Source organism: Boeremia exigua, assembly GCF_020726555.1.
Source record: "Boeremia exigua strain MPI-SDFR-AT-0100 chromosome Unknown C7974scaffold_12, whole genome shotgun sequence".
In the NCBI taxonomy this organism is placed as follows: Eukaryota; Fungi; Ascomycota; class Dothideomycetes; order Pleosporales; family Didymellaceae; genus Boeremia; species Boeremia exigua.
Window position 1 is genome coordinate 733,112 of NW_025763529.1, and position 15,537 is coordinate 748,648.

General features: G+C 51.2%; 4 protein-coding genes across 4 annotated transcripts; 1 reads left to right on the top strand and 3 right to left on the bottom strand.

The window, feature by feature from the left end:
• Positions 1-286: 286 nt before the first annotated feature.
• On the top strand, positions 287-733 carry C7974DRAFT_417270 (uncharacterized protein; the record flags this gene model as incomplete). Its single annotated transcript, XM_046144057.1, has 1 exon — positions 287-733. One exon carries the CDS (start codon positions 287-289, stop codon positions 731-733), a length of 447 nt encoding a protein of 148 aa, XP_045992704.1.
• A 3,445-nt stretch (positions 734-4,178) lies between these two features.
• Positions 4,179-5,402, bottom strand: C7974DRAFT_417271 (uncharacterized protein; the record flags this gene model as incomplete). Its single annotated transcript, XM_046144058.1, has 2 exons — positions 4,179-5,340; positions 5,398-5,402. 2 exons carry the CDS (start codon positions 5,400-5,402, stop codon positions 4,179-4,181), a joined length of 1,167 nt encoding a protein of 388 aa, XP_045992705.1.
• Positions 5,403-8,813: 3,411 nt separating this feature from the next.
• C7974DRAFT_443161 (muts domain V-domain-containing protein) lies at positions 8,814-12,368 on the bottom strand (the record flags this gene model as incomplete). The annotated part of the gene is made up of 11 exons (XM_046145440.1): positions 8,814-9,238; positions 9,289-9,327; positions 9,381-9,495; positions 9,547-10,073; positions 10,123-10,212; positions 10,262-10,435; positions 10,485-10,828; positions 10,875-10,952; positions 11,006-11,533; positions 11,586-11,929; positions 11,981-12,368. 11 exons carry the CDS (start codon positions 12,366-12,368, stop codon positions 9,061-9,063), a joined length of 2,805 nt encoding a protein of 934 aa, XP_045992706.1. The 3' UTR covers positions 8,814-9,060.
• A 115-nt stretch (positions 12,369-12,483) lies between these two features.
• On the bottom strand, positions 12,484-15,479 carry C7974DRAFT_343932 (heat shock protein 78). The gene is made up of 2 exons (XM_046139325.1): positions 13,411-15,479; positions 12,484-13,354 (listed from the first exon to the last, which is right to left on the bottom strand). The coding sequence occupies exons 1-2, from the start codon at positions 15,107-15,109 to the stop codon at positions 12,699-12,701; spliced, it is 2,355 nt and encodes a 784-aa protein (XP_045992707.1). The 5' UTR covers positions 15,110-15,479; the 3' UTR covers positions 12,484-12,698.
• Between the last annotated feature and the right edge of the window lie 58 nt (positions 15,480-15,537).

Below are 15,537 nucleotides of genomic sequence, written 5' to 3' on the forward strand. Positions count from 1 at the left end.
TTGGCTCGTGACAATCGACAATCGTCCAGGAAATATTAGGGATTTTCGAGCTAATCAACACAGGTGATAGGCAGTCTTTGATAGGTAACAGAGCTTCGGTGTGGATATTGGTGTTCATGGTCATGTTGATATTGATGAGGTGCCAGCAGTAACAGGGCCAGAAGGCACGCCCCACCAACCCCACATGAGCTTCGAAAGCTCCTGCTTCCATGACTTTCGCCTTCTTCTCAACACCACAATAATCACCCGCTCCTCACGCTGAGATCCACACACAATCAGTATCGCGATGTCTACCGAGTCAAGGCCAATCACGGCTGCACGGTTCGCAGCCGCGCTCACCGAACTCCCAATCTCCTCACTATACGCAAAGCACGCCGAGCTGTCCAACAACATTACACATCTTGAGTCAAGCAACAAGCAGCTAGAAGATTATGCACGAGAAAACGACGATCGCGACTGCTACGAGGCACTGCTCGAGAACCGACAGGTTATGAAGACTTTCAACGAGCGCATGGACATGATCAGGAAAGAGGTCGAAGAGGTGCGCAGTTTACCTTGGAGGCCTAGAGATGAGGGCGAGGTCAGGAAAGAGGAAGGCAATATTGGACTGAATGGCATAACGCCACTACAAAATGGCACAAGCCCGACTGCACCAACTGGTCAGGCGGCACAGGAGCAGACAAACGGCGCTTCAGCGCAGGCTGAGGAGGACGAGGAGGGTGTGTACCTCTGAAAAAGCAATGTGTTCGTTCCACGATATAACGACAGTACATGCGAACTGCGTCCAGATCTGCAACATAAGCAAAGCGAACGCCCCCGAAACTTGGAAACATTGACTGAATCTCAGCTTCCCTGAGGAAACGATGCTGTGCTTAGCGCACCCTTTGCAACGGATATAGATCTTCAAAGTCGCGAAATATCTTCTTATCGATGTTTCTTGCGCTGAAAGTTGTGGGTCACAGTCGACTCCACTGGACGGTCTAGAATGTGGCTATACAGGGCATTGACTGCTACCGTGAAGAAATTCCAGCGATAGTCAGGTGGAGTGTGGCAGTTCACGCTGTCTCTGAGTAGCCTCACCTGATCTCTAACCCAAAGGCATGACCATGATGGAAAGGATAATCGTCTATAGCTACTCGCCAAAGCGCAACAGCATCGGAGTATAGCATTTACGTGCTATAGGGGTGTTAGGCTCGGAATACAACGGTAGATGAGTACGAGGCTCTTCAAGTCCTCCTTTCCATGGTCAGAGACCGTTCTGCTATTTCAGGTATCTGATCCATATAATCGTTTTGAGAGCAGAGACTCACAAATACCCTGGCAACACCCACACCTTCAACAGCTGTCAGCTTAGATGTTGCATTCCATACAGTTCTTCAAACTATCGTAGATCACTCGAATATTGTCCCAATGCTGGTCATGCATGTAGACAGTATGAGTTCCTCGCCTGATGCAAGAGTGCTTTGAGGCCTCCATGGCCTACGGACACACTGCTGGGGTTCGATTCTGACCGTGGCCAAGTCGATATGCCGATCTTCTGGCTAGCGATTCTTATCCTTATACCCACTAATAGCGAAGCAAACGCAGATGACGCCGATTACTCAGAATTCAATCGAGCACATTGTGCAAACGGAATCCTAGGTCCGCATTGTACGAGCCCATGTGAGTTCGGTGTCATTCTTCCAACAGGCACAGATCTACAACCGTGGGGGCCAAATTCTTGCTGCCAAAGGTCTAACTCTCCGTACGAGGTCATACATCATGAGCTGACATGGGCACCTAGAGGTATGCATCAACGTATTTACCAGCAAATCTAGCGGAAACATCGCGTATGCAATCGGCTTAGAAAGCCCTCATGGAATTCCCGAGTCTCTTACAAGAATTTGCTGCTCTTACGTTGTTGCTCGGTGAGACCCACCTGGCCGTTCATTATTCCCAGCAGCTCTTATCTGGCCTGTTTACACGAGTTCGTCCATGCGAGACAATGACGACAGACAGGATGCGTTGTCTCTTTGCCATCTGAGCGGGCTATTTAAAGGGAAGGAGAATATGCATGGTCACCAACAGTCAGTCGGTCTGGGCTCTCACGGCCTTATCAGGTATACAGGTCGTTGGCATCATCCATACATGCGACGAACCCGCCGATCCGCAGCTACCTGACCAACTGCCGTGGACTTGGTCTTCGAGAAGCTAGAGCACGTGCTCATCTCCAGCCTTGGAGGTACCAAATTTAGTACCATTCTTTTGACTTGTTACGGACAGCATCCATCTCCCGTCATTGCATGGAATGATCCTTTTGCGGCATGGTCAGAAACTTTCTGGTCGCCCAAAACATACCACTCGAAACGGGGCAGTGTCTTCTCTTCTTGCTCGCTGGCGGCACCTACGGCACAGTTTCACAGCCCTCATTGGCTATTTTGGCTTCTTTGCGGCTAAAACCCTTCATCCAGCGTGTCGTGAGCCTAAGAAAAGCAAAATTCACCACACCTGGCCTGGCGCTATCCTTGCCTGCACCTGTGTATTGGTTATTCCAGAGTGTCGGTATTTAATCTACTCTAACCAATTGAAATGCTCGATTTAAGTATTTTCAGCCCGACTGCCGCTTTTGACGCGCTAGGAAGCTTAGCTCAGGAACCCCGGTAGGTGTACAAGGGTGCATGCAGGTGCTCGCAAGGATCGTGGTTCGCGCCTCTCGCAGAGCGTGGAGGTGCGTGGGTTTGGAAATCTGGGTAGACTACGTAGCTGTGCATATCATGTTTTTCTCGGAAAGAGGAACGACTTTATCCTAAACTAAGACCTACAGAAGGCTGCATGGTCTGCCTGATGCAAGCGCGCAGTTGGTAGGTTCCTGGCACGTGCGAGTGCGTGGGGTATCTACCTCGCAATTGAAGGAATTGTGCAGGATGGGTTTATCCGCGCAAGGCGAGAGGTTGGACAAAGTCAGAAGAAGGCTGGGCCACCTCAGGTGATGACTCGGGTTCCTTTGGGCAGTCATCAAGTCATCAACGCTGCAAATGCCACCGGCTTACTCGAAAAATCCGGTACACCCTCTCAGTCCATCATCAACCCCTCTTTCCCTTTTCATCAGCAGAGATCGATAGCGATCTGAGTAAGCGTCGCCTCGCACAAGCATCACATTTCTCCTACCAGGGCTCGTACAAAACCGGTCACCCGCTCGCGCTGCACGTAAGCACGTACCTATCGAAAGTCTCAGCCACTCCGCCCAAAACAGCCATATGCTCGGCCTGGCGCAGCGCCGCCAGCATCGCGGTGCGGCCCTCTAATTTTACGATTGGTACATGCATGGTACCCCTGCTTGATGCAGCAGGGGTGGACCGAAGCCACCCGCATGGCCTGAGCTTGGGCGTGATCTATGAACTGGAGGGAGGGTACTGGGTGCCTGAGAATTGATGAAGCAAGGTGTTGGCAGGTAAGATGTGTGGCAAGTTATCTCGAACAATGCTCTAGATCGACCCGCTTAAGGCTGCTGCGAATGGTGGTGACGTACTCAACTTGGGGGCTGATGTCGATCACCAGGCATCTCCATGCTCCACCGCCTTCACCTTGCCACATTCCACCCAGGAGCTCGATCTTTAGGTAGATTTAAACCAGTCAGCATCTTTCTACAAGCTGTTTCAGGGCCGTCTGAAACAGCAGCAATCAAGTCTTCGAATCCGCCTTGAGCTAGTAGAGGTGGATCAGGGAAGGACGCTGTTGTACAATCCCAGTCCCTGGTTTGGGGGCCGTACGGATCTGTTGAAGTTGCGGCGGCAGTTCCGGTGAGAATGTGGCGTGAGTTGTTGGTCGAGGGCTTGGAGAGTAGGGTTCTGAGTTCCATGAAAGTTGTTGAGCTGAATGTTGGGACCTGCCATCTATGATGAGCGCCCAGGAACTTGTAGGATCGGACACTACTCCGTGAAGGATTACATTCGTGACTGGTAGCAGTATAGAGAAAAGAATTTCATTGGATCCAGAACGCCAAATTTACTTTGAAGTAACATAATGTGCATCGTATATACTATAACTCCGTCAAGTCTCCCAGTGTGACCCCTAACATGCATATGCAAACGAGAGCGGCACTGCTCTATCGTATAAGAAAGAAAATATGCAATAAGAACCAAATGCTTAGCGAGGGTATCGTAGCGCTGAAATGCCGCAAATATGACAAAAGAGAAGTTTTACAAAGTGTTGACACGCATACGGTTTTGGGTACGACAAGCAACCTGACGCTTAACGTCAAGGGGCGCTGTGCGCATGGTCACCTTGAACGTGTCTCGGACCCGAGTGCGGAGCAGTGACTCTAGAGACATGTAGACGCTCGAATCAATGCTATCATTGGAAGCATTGCAGTAGCAGGCAGAAAATACGTCGATGAGCTTCTCGACTTTTCGCAATTCGCCGAGGATAATCTGGGTCCGGAAGGTCTCTTCGTCCTCAGCTTCGAGCTTGAAGTCACCAAGAAGTATGGGCGTGTGTGTGAATGCCTCCATACGGGTGTTAATGGGTGAGATAATGTCTTGAGCAATGCCAGCAATGGCCTGATACCAGGATAGAATCTTTGTGATCGAGAAGGCAATGGTGGTGGAGAAGTGCGGGTTCGCCGAACATGGGCAGCCAAGGAGAGCCGAGAGGCTTTCCACTGCAGCTTTGTTTGCCGAAAGGACAGCGTCAAGGGTGGGGAGACCGTCAGCTGCGCCATTGAAGTCGTCAAACGAAGGCTGAGACGAGGGTGGCGAATAGAGGCTGTTCAGGATCTGGAAAGCGAACTTGGTGCAGTCGTGGCTTTGAACAGAAACAGGAGCGACTGCGATAGGCTGCGGCGCCGCCATCAAGGGTGGAGATAAGGTGAACGACTCAGGTTCGAACATGGGAAGGCTCTGCTGGTCTTGTAGGCCAAACACTAGCGGGCTGGCCATCGGTGGTGATATCAGGCCGTTGTCTACAGGGGCGAGGAAGTCTGGCTGACTCCGCATGCTTGTGGAGCGAGCATGCCCTGCGCCATTGTATGGAGAGAGAGGAGCAAATTGAGGCACAGAAATCGTCATATCCATGGAAGACTGGAATGCCATTGGCTCCTCATTCGACCAGCTGGCTTCTGAATACGGAGGAGACTGGTTGCCACCGAAATTGTTCGCGAATGTGTCTTGGAACTGAAAGTTGGGCGTTGAGGGGCGAAGATAGAACGCGTCCGTTGAAGGCTCCGGCGAGCTTTCGACAGTGTATGAGGCAACTCGGGGAGCGATATCGGGCCTGGATCCAAATGGCCCACATGAGCTTGCTCTCGAGATGTCGCGAATGATGCTACCGTCTGGGTTCCTATTCTTGCGCGGCTTGCCTAATCTATATTCGTGTGAGTTACTTAGAGCTAAGAGCATGTTGATTGAGGGAAGAGCCTACCTCATCGAAGGGGAATAGTTGCAGCAGATATTCATGTTGCTGCAGCGTTGGCATGAAGGTCGGACCTTATCGCACTTGACCTTTGCACGAGAACAAGCATCGCATGACGCTCGCATCTTCCTAGGCTTGGTTTGGCCGTTCGGGCCGGTGGGGACCATTGTGCTTGTGACCATTGTGTTTGTAGGAGGGGAAAGCATGTTGTCTGCGGGGGGCGAAGGTGTTGACTGAGGCGTGTAGATTTGAGGGACGGTCTGAAACATCTTGCAATTTGTCTGATGGCTCGGGGTGATGGGGTTCCCTTGGAAGAGGAGTGGTATGTTATATACGAGTGGTGTTGGAACTGGTGTTGCTGGAGATAGACTAGGGCGATGGAAGTAACCACGCCGGAATGCACTTAAAGTGCATGTGCAGGCTGCATTTGCCGGGGCAGAGTAGTGAGCGTCTATGCTTACGCTTGGTGAACCAGGGGCAGGGTACGCTGCAGCTACCGCAACAGGGATGTAAAACGGGGCTGAGAGCTTACAGCAACATTAATCCCACTTTAGACATAGTGTAGTCCAGGGACTATGCTGAGCGCACTCGCACCTGCCGATGTACAGGCTCGGGCCGGTTCATTGATGCCTTCGAAGATCCACCTGTCGTTATTTTGGCCTAGGGACCGTTCGCTGCCTGGCGGAGATTGTCTAGCATCGAGTTTCGCGCCATTGCCAGCCTCAAGAGTCGAAACACTCCAAATTCGGCGAGGCATACCTGTGGAACCTATGTACCAAGGTCACGGTAACCTTCAGCGAGGCTGCGCAGTCTAAAGTTTGACCATCTGGACCGCAGCTTTGGTGTGCAAGAGAGTGCTGTCGATTGCCCTCCTCGGGTCGCACGTTATCTGCCTTCATCGCAATACCTCGTCCATTCAGACGATGACAAGCTGATCACTCTGTCAGCCCTTGACTGATGCAGAAATCGACGCTCCTGCGGTCGTGGTCCAATGACTGGATGGATTCCATAGTGTCGGCGATGTGAACTGCTTCTAGCGCTGACTTGCTCGAATGAAGACGTGCCCACACCAAAATAAACGGCGCTTTGCCAACTTTCCCGTTTTAAGCATAATAGCCTGCGAGATAAAACTTGACATCATCATCGTTTGATATCAGCGGATGGCGTCTAGTGCTACTAGGACCGCGCGAAAGGGCAGCGCTTGCAAACGTTCCCCAGGGCTGGGTGCTACGAGGCACAGCGGGGACAGATGAGCGCGCCGATACTGCGGTGTGAGATACCGCCATGCCTCTTTGGCGTGGGCCCTGGTGGATCTTCTCAAGTCACACAAATCGTCAGCGTTGCGCAGGATCTCCTATCAAGGCCCTTTGGCGGGATGTCAAGACCACCATCCTCGTCCAAGGTCGGTGCAACGGCACGGAGTGTCGCCCGCTCCTACACCTGATCTGGGCTCAATTCTGGGAGGCCTCGCGAAGCCGATCTGTTGATGTGATGCTGGGTTTGTGTAATCGCCTTGTCGCGAATAGAAACCTCGTGGCCTCTGGGTATGTGTGGGGCTGTGCTCAGCCTCGCCTGCGGTATGTACCTCCCATGTTAACCGCGACTCCAAATCCCCAAAATAGCATCACGCGGCATGACATACCTTCTGGGAAGTTTAGAAGACTGGCATCTCTTGCTTGATATCGAGCTCCACGAGGCTGGGGCGATCGACACAGGAACAGATCTGCTACCTATGTGCACAAGTAGAGTGTGAGCTCCTCCAGGCGCGGCGTGCGCCGGTCCCTCTCGCACAGGCATCGCGCTGGTCGCCGCTAACAGCGTTTGCGCATTGTGCGCATTAGATGTTTGCGTAATTCAAGTCGTTAGTTTACGGATCTAGCAACAGCACACAGCTGGGTATGAACTCGCTGTTCGGTGCGTGTCATGACGCACGTGTCAGTTCAAGCTCGAGTTCCTGATGTGCTCAAGATTGCCACGCATCCTTGTTCATGACACACTCATGCCTTCCAGTGTAGATCAGAAGCCCTAGTTGGGACGTGGGAAGCAGATTACTCGATATTTGAGTCGGTCCAACACCGGCTGTTGTACATGTTCTGGGCAATTGCCTGCCGCCCGGCAGCACGGATCGAGGCAGCTGTGCCTGGGACCGCCAGATGCAATGCTCTGCACATACCCAGCAATTCCAAGATGATAGAGATTGGTAATAAAGTAATTCGAGAGATCGAAGGGATGCCTAAGCAACCTCCACCTTGGATCCGATCGTCCTGACTTGTCGAAAGAGGTGGCCTTGCCAGGTTCGGGGACCGACCGCCACAGAAGGACCTGGCTAGCCAATGGCCATGCCTGAGTAACTGGCAAGCAAAAGACCAGATATTCAAAGATCTTGCCCTCTTGAGGCTTTGGGCTTTGGGGGCCATGAGGTTCCCGTTGAGTATGACCGTGGCCCCAGGTACCCTCCTGCAGCCACTCACTTAGAGGGCCTGGGCCGGAGTGCACTACACACTATGCGAGTACAATCGACTCTATCCTTCAGATCCGTAATCTTCGTAACATGAAACATAAGCTCGGCTCTGTGGTGACTGCAGCGACCGGATCGCTGCCTGGCGCCATCTGAGGTTGGACTCAAGAAGAGTAGGTCCACAAATCCGATCTTTAGAAACCCGAAGGCAGGCTTGCCACAAGGATTCAAACGTACAGCGGGAGGCTGAAACGCATCGAGTGCTGGAGCTTTGAGACAACCGTTGATGTTGTGAAAATTTTCTCTCTCACCCTTTATAGCCAGTGCCCTCGATAGTTCCCACGTCAGCTTCAGTTTGCTGCAGCACATTCGCCTTTAGGTGTTCCGGGGAGGGATCATTTACACGGCCTTTTAGCGAGTGCAATATCCGAGGGAAACGTATGCATCGAATAACGAGATGCTGTGGGTGCAACAGTATGTGTAGTTGCTCGAGGCCGAGTGTATACAGTATAATGCGAAGAAAACCGAAAAGATTTATGGATAGGATATCGATGTCTATCAAAGTATATCAGCAACATCCTCAAACGCAACGGACATGCCTTCGTCAACCGCTCGCAGTCAGGCGCCCCCCGGCGCTTACCACCTGGCAGCCACGCAATACCCTACCCAAACTATCGATTCTGGGAAGATTCTTGATAGCACGGCAGATAATGGCTAGTATCATTGCAAGTACAGGCGTATCGCACTTTTGTCGCAACTTGCACCTTGGCTAGGTCGGATTGGGCGTGTATACCATCAAATATGTAAGACACAGCGAGCGATGTTTGTCGAGATTGCCATGGTGTCGCTGTAATCATGGAGTTGAAGAGCGAGAATGCTGAAAGTAATGGCAAGAACGCGCGTCTGAGTGAGCATCAGCATGACATTCTTCGCAAGATGCCTGTACTGCCGTGGGCACATCTAAGTTGGAAGCTTGAAACACCTTGTTGAATTTGAAGCTCTACGGAGCCAATAGCATAATGCTGACATCTGCAGCTTACGACCTCCGCACGATTCATAATCGATCGATCCGCCAATGAGCACCATTGTGTCCCCAAATCTCCTTCTATGAACGCAAGTCCGTGGTTGTTGAAACTGCCAGAATGTCCGACAATGTTTTTCTGGGGTCCTTGTAGACGTCGGCCTTCAGGAAGTCCCGTGCAATCATTTCCTGATCATGTCAGCTGGGTTTGAGAGTGTTTGAACATGCTCACAGCTTCCTCGAGTTCTCTGGCTTCGTTTCCCGGCATTTGACAGCAAGCAGCTACCAAGTCCTCGCCTTTTATTGAGAGAAGGACCAAATCTTCTGCCCTTCGGACGATCTCTCCAGGAACTCCGTTCATGGCCGCGCAACTTGGACACGTCAGCGAAGATCATGAGGCAGTATACGCAGAATTAGTTACGATGTGCCGAAGCTTGAGGTGCTCCTTCCTTCGCGAAAGCTGCGCTCTAGTCAGCGTCATGTGGAGGAAGATCACGGCTATTTCCATCGCACTTGTAAAGGTATGTTATCTGATCATCAACTTGCGATTTTTCGGCATCGACTTTCACCTCGAGATGTCCGAAAGCAAGTGCCGGTCTCAGGTTCAGCAGTTCCATCTCGAAAATTTCTTCTCAGCATATTAGCACATGGGTGGCTGACCAAGTTTAGCTGATCTTACCGTGGAAATGAGTCGCTCCAATCACTTTCGGTCTCTCGCTGCCCAGGCTAAGGAGATGCTCCATGACTGCACATGCTAACCCTGCTCCATCACTGGCATCTGTTCCCTTTCCGAACTCGTCTATAATAAGAAGACTTCTGCGGGTCGCCAGGTTTAACGCGAGTGAAATTTGCTGTAAATCGATCATGAATGCGCTCTGAACGCGGGAGACGGTCTCACGTGTGGTAACGCGGGAAAGGATTTTGTCAGTGAGCCCGATCTGTGCGCGTTCTGCAGGCACGAACGACCCAACATGCGCCATGAAGATGATCAGAGCCACCTGTTTCAGGTAGACGCTCTTTCCAGAATAATTCGGTCCTGTCAACACAAGCATGCTTGGTCCGTCCTCATTGGACACAGAACTGCCGTGCGAATAGCTAGAGGAGCTACGTTGCTGGTCTGCATCAGATCCGTTATCTCCTGCTCCACCAGCGACGAACGTGTCATTTGGAACAAAAGAAGATATTGTGCGTTCCTGAAGTATGTGACTGCGCTGAGTTCAGTTAAACAGCGGGCATGTTCGGGTAAAACACTTACCGGCCCTTGTCGATCCGGATGGAGTTCTCAAGTATCATGTGTGGTCGTACGAGGTTATACATTTTTGCACCCTGTGCCAGTGCCATTAAGCTAAGAACAAAGTAAGTACTATAGGTATAGATATGCAGAGGCTACTTACGTATCGAGCTCGCCGCACACATCGGAGCATGACGTAAACAGCTCTTCGTACTGCAGTACAAACTGCGCAAGTCCATGGCTGATCTCAATCTCACGATCTGATATGATGCCGTATACGTCTCCGAAGTGAGTGTCCATTTCTCTCACCTCAGCAGTCTTGAAATACACCTGTCCTCTAAGCCAGAAGTTAGCACGCATACTTGTATCATGCTCATTGCACTCACTCGGCAGAGAACATTAGTTCCCAGGGGTTATCAATAGTACCGTTGTAGACCGCAGCTCCAGTGGTAGGGTCCTGTGGTACGATGACAAGAAAGCCAATTTGCGGGAAGTATATGACGTTCAACGATGCCCGTAAGTCGGCAGTCGTTCCCTCAGAAAGCTTACTTGCGACTTTGTCAAGTATACTCTCGAGTCCATCAAGTGTCCTTTTCATGTGATCCAGTTGTTCGTCAACACCAGGAAGAATTACCGTTCGTCGCTCCTCTCCTGACTTTTCGAAATCCACGGTCTCACTGATCTTTCGGCCAACTTGAGCTAAATGGTAACCTTCGAATCTTTCAAAGACCTACATGGCGTTAGCACTTGAACCAAGCCTCATATCTTCTACACGCCTTGACCCGTATGGTAAAGTTACCACTGCAAACAACGTTCTGCAGCGCATCCTTGATCTTGAGGGCATGGAAAGCGAACTATCATAATCGAGTCAATTTTACGAATGCAGCTAGGTACGTGCACTTCTCACCTCTCGGACGGAGGTCCAGACGCTCTTCGAGAGACCGTTTCTCCCCGGCGTGGACCCACCGACACCTTTTCTTAAATTAATCATCATCACGCGCATATTGCCGATATTCTTCATGTTGTGTACAAGATCGTCGAGAGCAGACGTGTTTTCCGCGCAAGAAAGGATACTGACAGCGTCCAGCCGCTCGTTGATGACATCGATATTGAGACTCGGGCGTAGAAAAGATTGACGAAGCAGAAATCTGCCTTGTGGCGTTTTTGCGAGATGATGGAACAGCCCATATACAGAAAGCCCTTCTTTCGCTCCGGAGCTGGCGCTTGGTCCTCTGTTGTGCGAATGCGGATGCGCCTCAGCATCAATAACTCCAAGCGAATGCAGCGTATCTGCGTTGATGAACATGGTATCCCGTAGGCTGAACATCTCGAGATTTGTGACTCGAAACATCATGTGTGCTGCTTCGTCGCCTGGTAAGAATGCTGCGGCACGTCTTCGTTGTAGATACGAAAGAAGTGCCCCAGTGCACCCAACCTGACCATTAGGTCAGTTATTTGTTTCAGCCACACACTTATGAGATACATACTGTTATACAGCTTTCCATGTCAACCCAACCTGCAAGTCGAAGTAAGTGGCCTTGCTGTCCGGTTGCACTTTCAACATCATGTCCGCCGAGATGATCACCTGGCACATTGAAGCTCACTCGGGAACCTCCCTCCTCACCCAACACCAAGGTCATGAGTTTGTTCTTTGCTGTGTCATAGTAGAATTCATTTGGAGGACGAACGTCTAACAGAAAGGGAAGTCGAAACTGATCTTTGTTGCCACTGACCGACTCGTCACTCTTGGCCTCAGGATCTAAGTGATCAATTACTGTATCGTCGACTTTTGATGAAATAAGGATGACTGTTGGATCAACGAAGCCCTTCACTATTTGCTTGTCAATGAAGCACATACTGTCAAGATTAGAGCCGAACTCACGAGTGTCAATAACGTTGATGTCGCCAAGCTGTACGTCCTCCATGAAGTAAAGCCTCTCCTCTTGGGCAATATAGTAGCAACACCCTATTGTGCCGCGAGGAGTCATATCGACGGCCATGATGATCTCACCCAAAGTGTCGTCGTGAACATCGTCATGGTTTATTGCTTGATCGACCTCATGAGCGCCAGAGTGGACGATAGCGATGTCGCCTTGTTCGGCTGGCTGTAGTCGAAGGTATCTCGAAGAGCCAACAATGGCAACTGATGGAGATCGTGTGGTAGCATGGCGCGACGTAGTTGAGTTTCGGCTGCTGTCAGTGTAGCCAGCACGTAATGAGCCAGAGCTGCGGCTACTCTTGTAGCGCTTGCTCGGTGGTTTAGGCGGCATTATGGGTCCGTCGAGACTAAAGGGTTGCACGCGTGATCTGCGACTGTGCGTGTCCCGATGTCAGTTGTGGTGAGAGAGATGATGAACGGAGCTACCGGAAAAGGAAGTCACATTACCACGTGTGAGGGCGCCCTCCATTCACCAGCAAGATCACCCAACACTTTTTCACAATGCCATACTGAAAGACAATTCAACAGGAGAAAAACCAACAATGCATTGGTATCGTTGACAAAGAAGATATCTACCTACTATACAGTGATTTTACATAATATACGAGCAAGGCGCAGAACAACATCGCGTTACAGTCGTGTTGCCATAAAAGTCTCGGTTTCAGGATGCCGTTCGCACGATAAGGCCAGACCCATCCTCGCGAATAGTGACTGTGGCAGTATCACCGCTTCGGACCTCTCCTCTGATGATCTTGTCTGCAAGGCCGTTGCCGACCTCCTTAGCAATGAGTCTGTTCAATGGACGAGCGCCGAATCTCGGATCGTAGCCTCGGTCGCAGAGCCATTGTTTCACTTCGTCTGAACAATCTAGCACGATCCTACGATCTTCCAGTCGCTGCTGAAGTTCTTTCAATCTAATATCAACGATGTCACGCAAAGCTTCGCGAGACAGGCGACGGAAGATGATAAATTCATCGAGACGATTGATGAATTCCGGTGCGTAGTGGGACTGTGTGACGGCCATGACTGCATCACGGACCTCAGGCGAGATCTCGCTCGAGTCTTTACCAGATGAATCGACGACGTTGTCCCCAACGATAATATCTGCTCCAAGATTGGATGTCATGACGATGATTGTGTTCCGGAAGTCGATCTTATGGCCTTGCGCATCGGTCAAAAAGCCTTCATCAAGCACCTGGAGGAGCAGCGTTGAGATGTCCTTATGGGCCTTCTCGAACTCATCAAACAAGAGAACGGCGTAAGGCTTCCGTCGTACCGCTTCTGTAAGTTGGCCAGCGTCTTCATAACCGACGTATCCTATTTACAAGTTAGCTAGGTGCCTTGGAAAGAGGGGTAAAGGGACGAATACGAACCAGCAGGGGAACCAATGAGACGAGATACGGTATGCTTTTCGCTGAACTCGCTCATGTCAAACCGAAGTACGGCTTGAGGGGTGCTGAACAGATACTCCGCTAGTCTTTTGCACACCTCCGTCTTGCCCACACCAGTAGGGCCTAGCATCATGAAGGATGCGATTGGCCTGTTCTCTCCTGATAAACCAGCCCTCTGCATGCGAATAGCGTTGGCTACAGCTGTGAGAGCTTCGTCCTGTCCCTTGACAAACTGGCGTAACGTATCCTCCATATGCACGAGCTTCTCCATATCACCAGCGTTGAGTTTAGATAGGGGAATGCCAGTAGTCCGAGAGACCACTGAGGCGATATCGTCGGCGGTAACAGAGTCGTGCAGTAGCGAGTCGGGTCGACCGCCCCCGGCAACCTCGTCATCGTTTGGTAACGTCTTTTTGAGCTCAGGGATCGTACTGTACTGCAGTCGCCCGGCCTTGGCAAAGTCGCCATCGAGACGAGCTTGTTCAAGCTCTACTTTGGCCTTCTCGAGATCTTCTTGGACATTTTTGATCGCATCGAGCTCAGCACGTTCCTTCTCCCACTTCTCGGTAAGCACTTTTACGTCAGCCTGCTTCTGCTTTAATGTTTCTTCTAGACGTTCGCGTCTCTCCTTGCTAGTAATGTCGGTCTCCTTGCGCAGCGACTCGAGCTCAATCTGGATCGTCATGATCTGGCGGTCAAGCTCTTGAATTGCGTCTGGCTTGCTTTCCTGTTGGAGGCGGAGAGCACTCGCGGCCTCATCTACCAAATCAATGGCTTTGTCGGGCAGAAAGCGGTCTGTGATATAGCGGTTGCTGTATGTCGCAGCGGCTACCAAGGCTGGGTCGGTAATTCTGACTCCGTGATGAACTTCGTAGCGCTCCTTGATTCCCCGCAGAATAGAGATAGTATCTTGTACAGTGGGTTCGCCGACAAGGATGGGTTGGAAACGTCGAGCCAATGCCGCATCTTTCTCGATTTGTCGATACTCATTAAGAGTGGTCGCGCCGCATAGCTGGAGCTCGCCCCGGGAAAGGGCTGGCTTCAGCAGGTTACTGGCATCAATACTACCTTCAGCCTTGCCCAAACCAAGCAGTGTATGAAGCTCGTCGACAAATAGGATAACACCCTTCTGCGCTTCTTCAACCTCCTTCAAGACCCTCTTCAAACGTTCTTCAAAATCACCACGGAACTTTGCGCCGGCAATCAGAGAACCAAGATCGAGGCTTATAACGCGCTTGTTCTTGATTGACTCAGGTACGTCGCCCTTGACGATGCGTTGCGCCAGCCCTTCCATGATAGCTGTCTTGCCTGTGCCAGCTTGTCCGATTACAACAGGATTGTTTTTTGTTCGTCTCGAGAGGATCTGTATCGTCCGTTGAATTTCGCTGTCTCTGCCGATGACTGGGTCAAGCTTTCCGTTCCGCGCTCGTTCTGTGAGGTCGACGCCAAATTCCTCAAGTGCAGCCTTTTCGGGGTCGGGACTTAGATTCATGCGATGAGTCCCACCTGGAGGATGCGGCCGGCCGCTTGCATATGCTCTGGTTGCACCAATCGATCGGGGTATGTTGGATAGCTGTGTTAATCGCGTCGCCGGTGAACAACATAGTGGCGAAGGGCGGATGGCAGGTCGAGGGATGGATGTCATGCGCCTTGCGGCGACACGCGCTCTGCTGGTCAGCATGATGATGTGCAATAGTCTATGCAGCAGTACGGAAAGTCGTGAATGGAGAGATGGAGCGAAGATGCATGATTATATTCTTAATCCATGGCGCGCGGACGCTGCTTGAGCTCGAAGCTCCGCGATCGTTCGACGATCTTCTACGACGTTGCTCGACGCTTCGCGACAGCCCCAAAGCAAATTACCGATTACAGCAGTCATAGAGCTACCAAGAGAATGCAATAAAAGTGTAGAGGCAGTAGTTGGCTCGAATGTTGACTCACGGAGGTGCGCTTGAGGCGCTCAGGTAAGACACGAAAGCACGTGCGTCTGGCCCCACCTTGGCATCTCGCAAAATCCTTAGCGCCCAATCTTGCACCAAAAACTCTGGCTGCCCCCCTTCCTCCACGACACCAACGCGACTGCATATCCTCCTTTCCACAACTCACCCT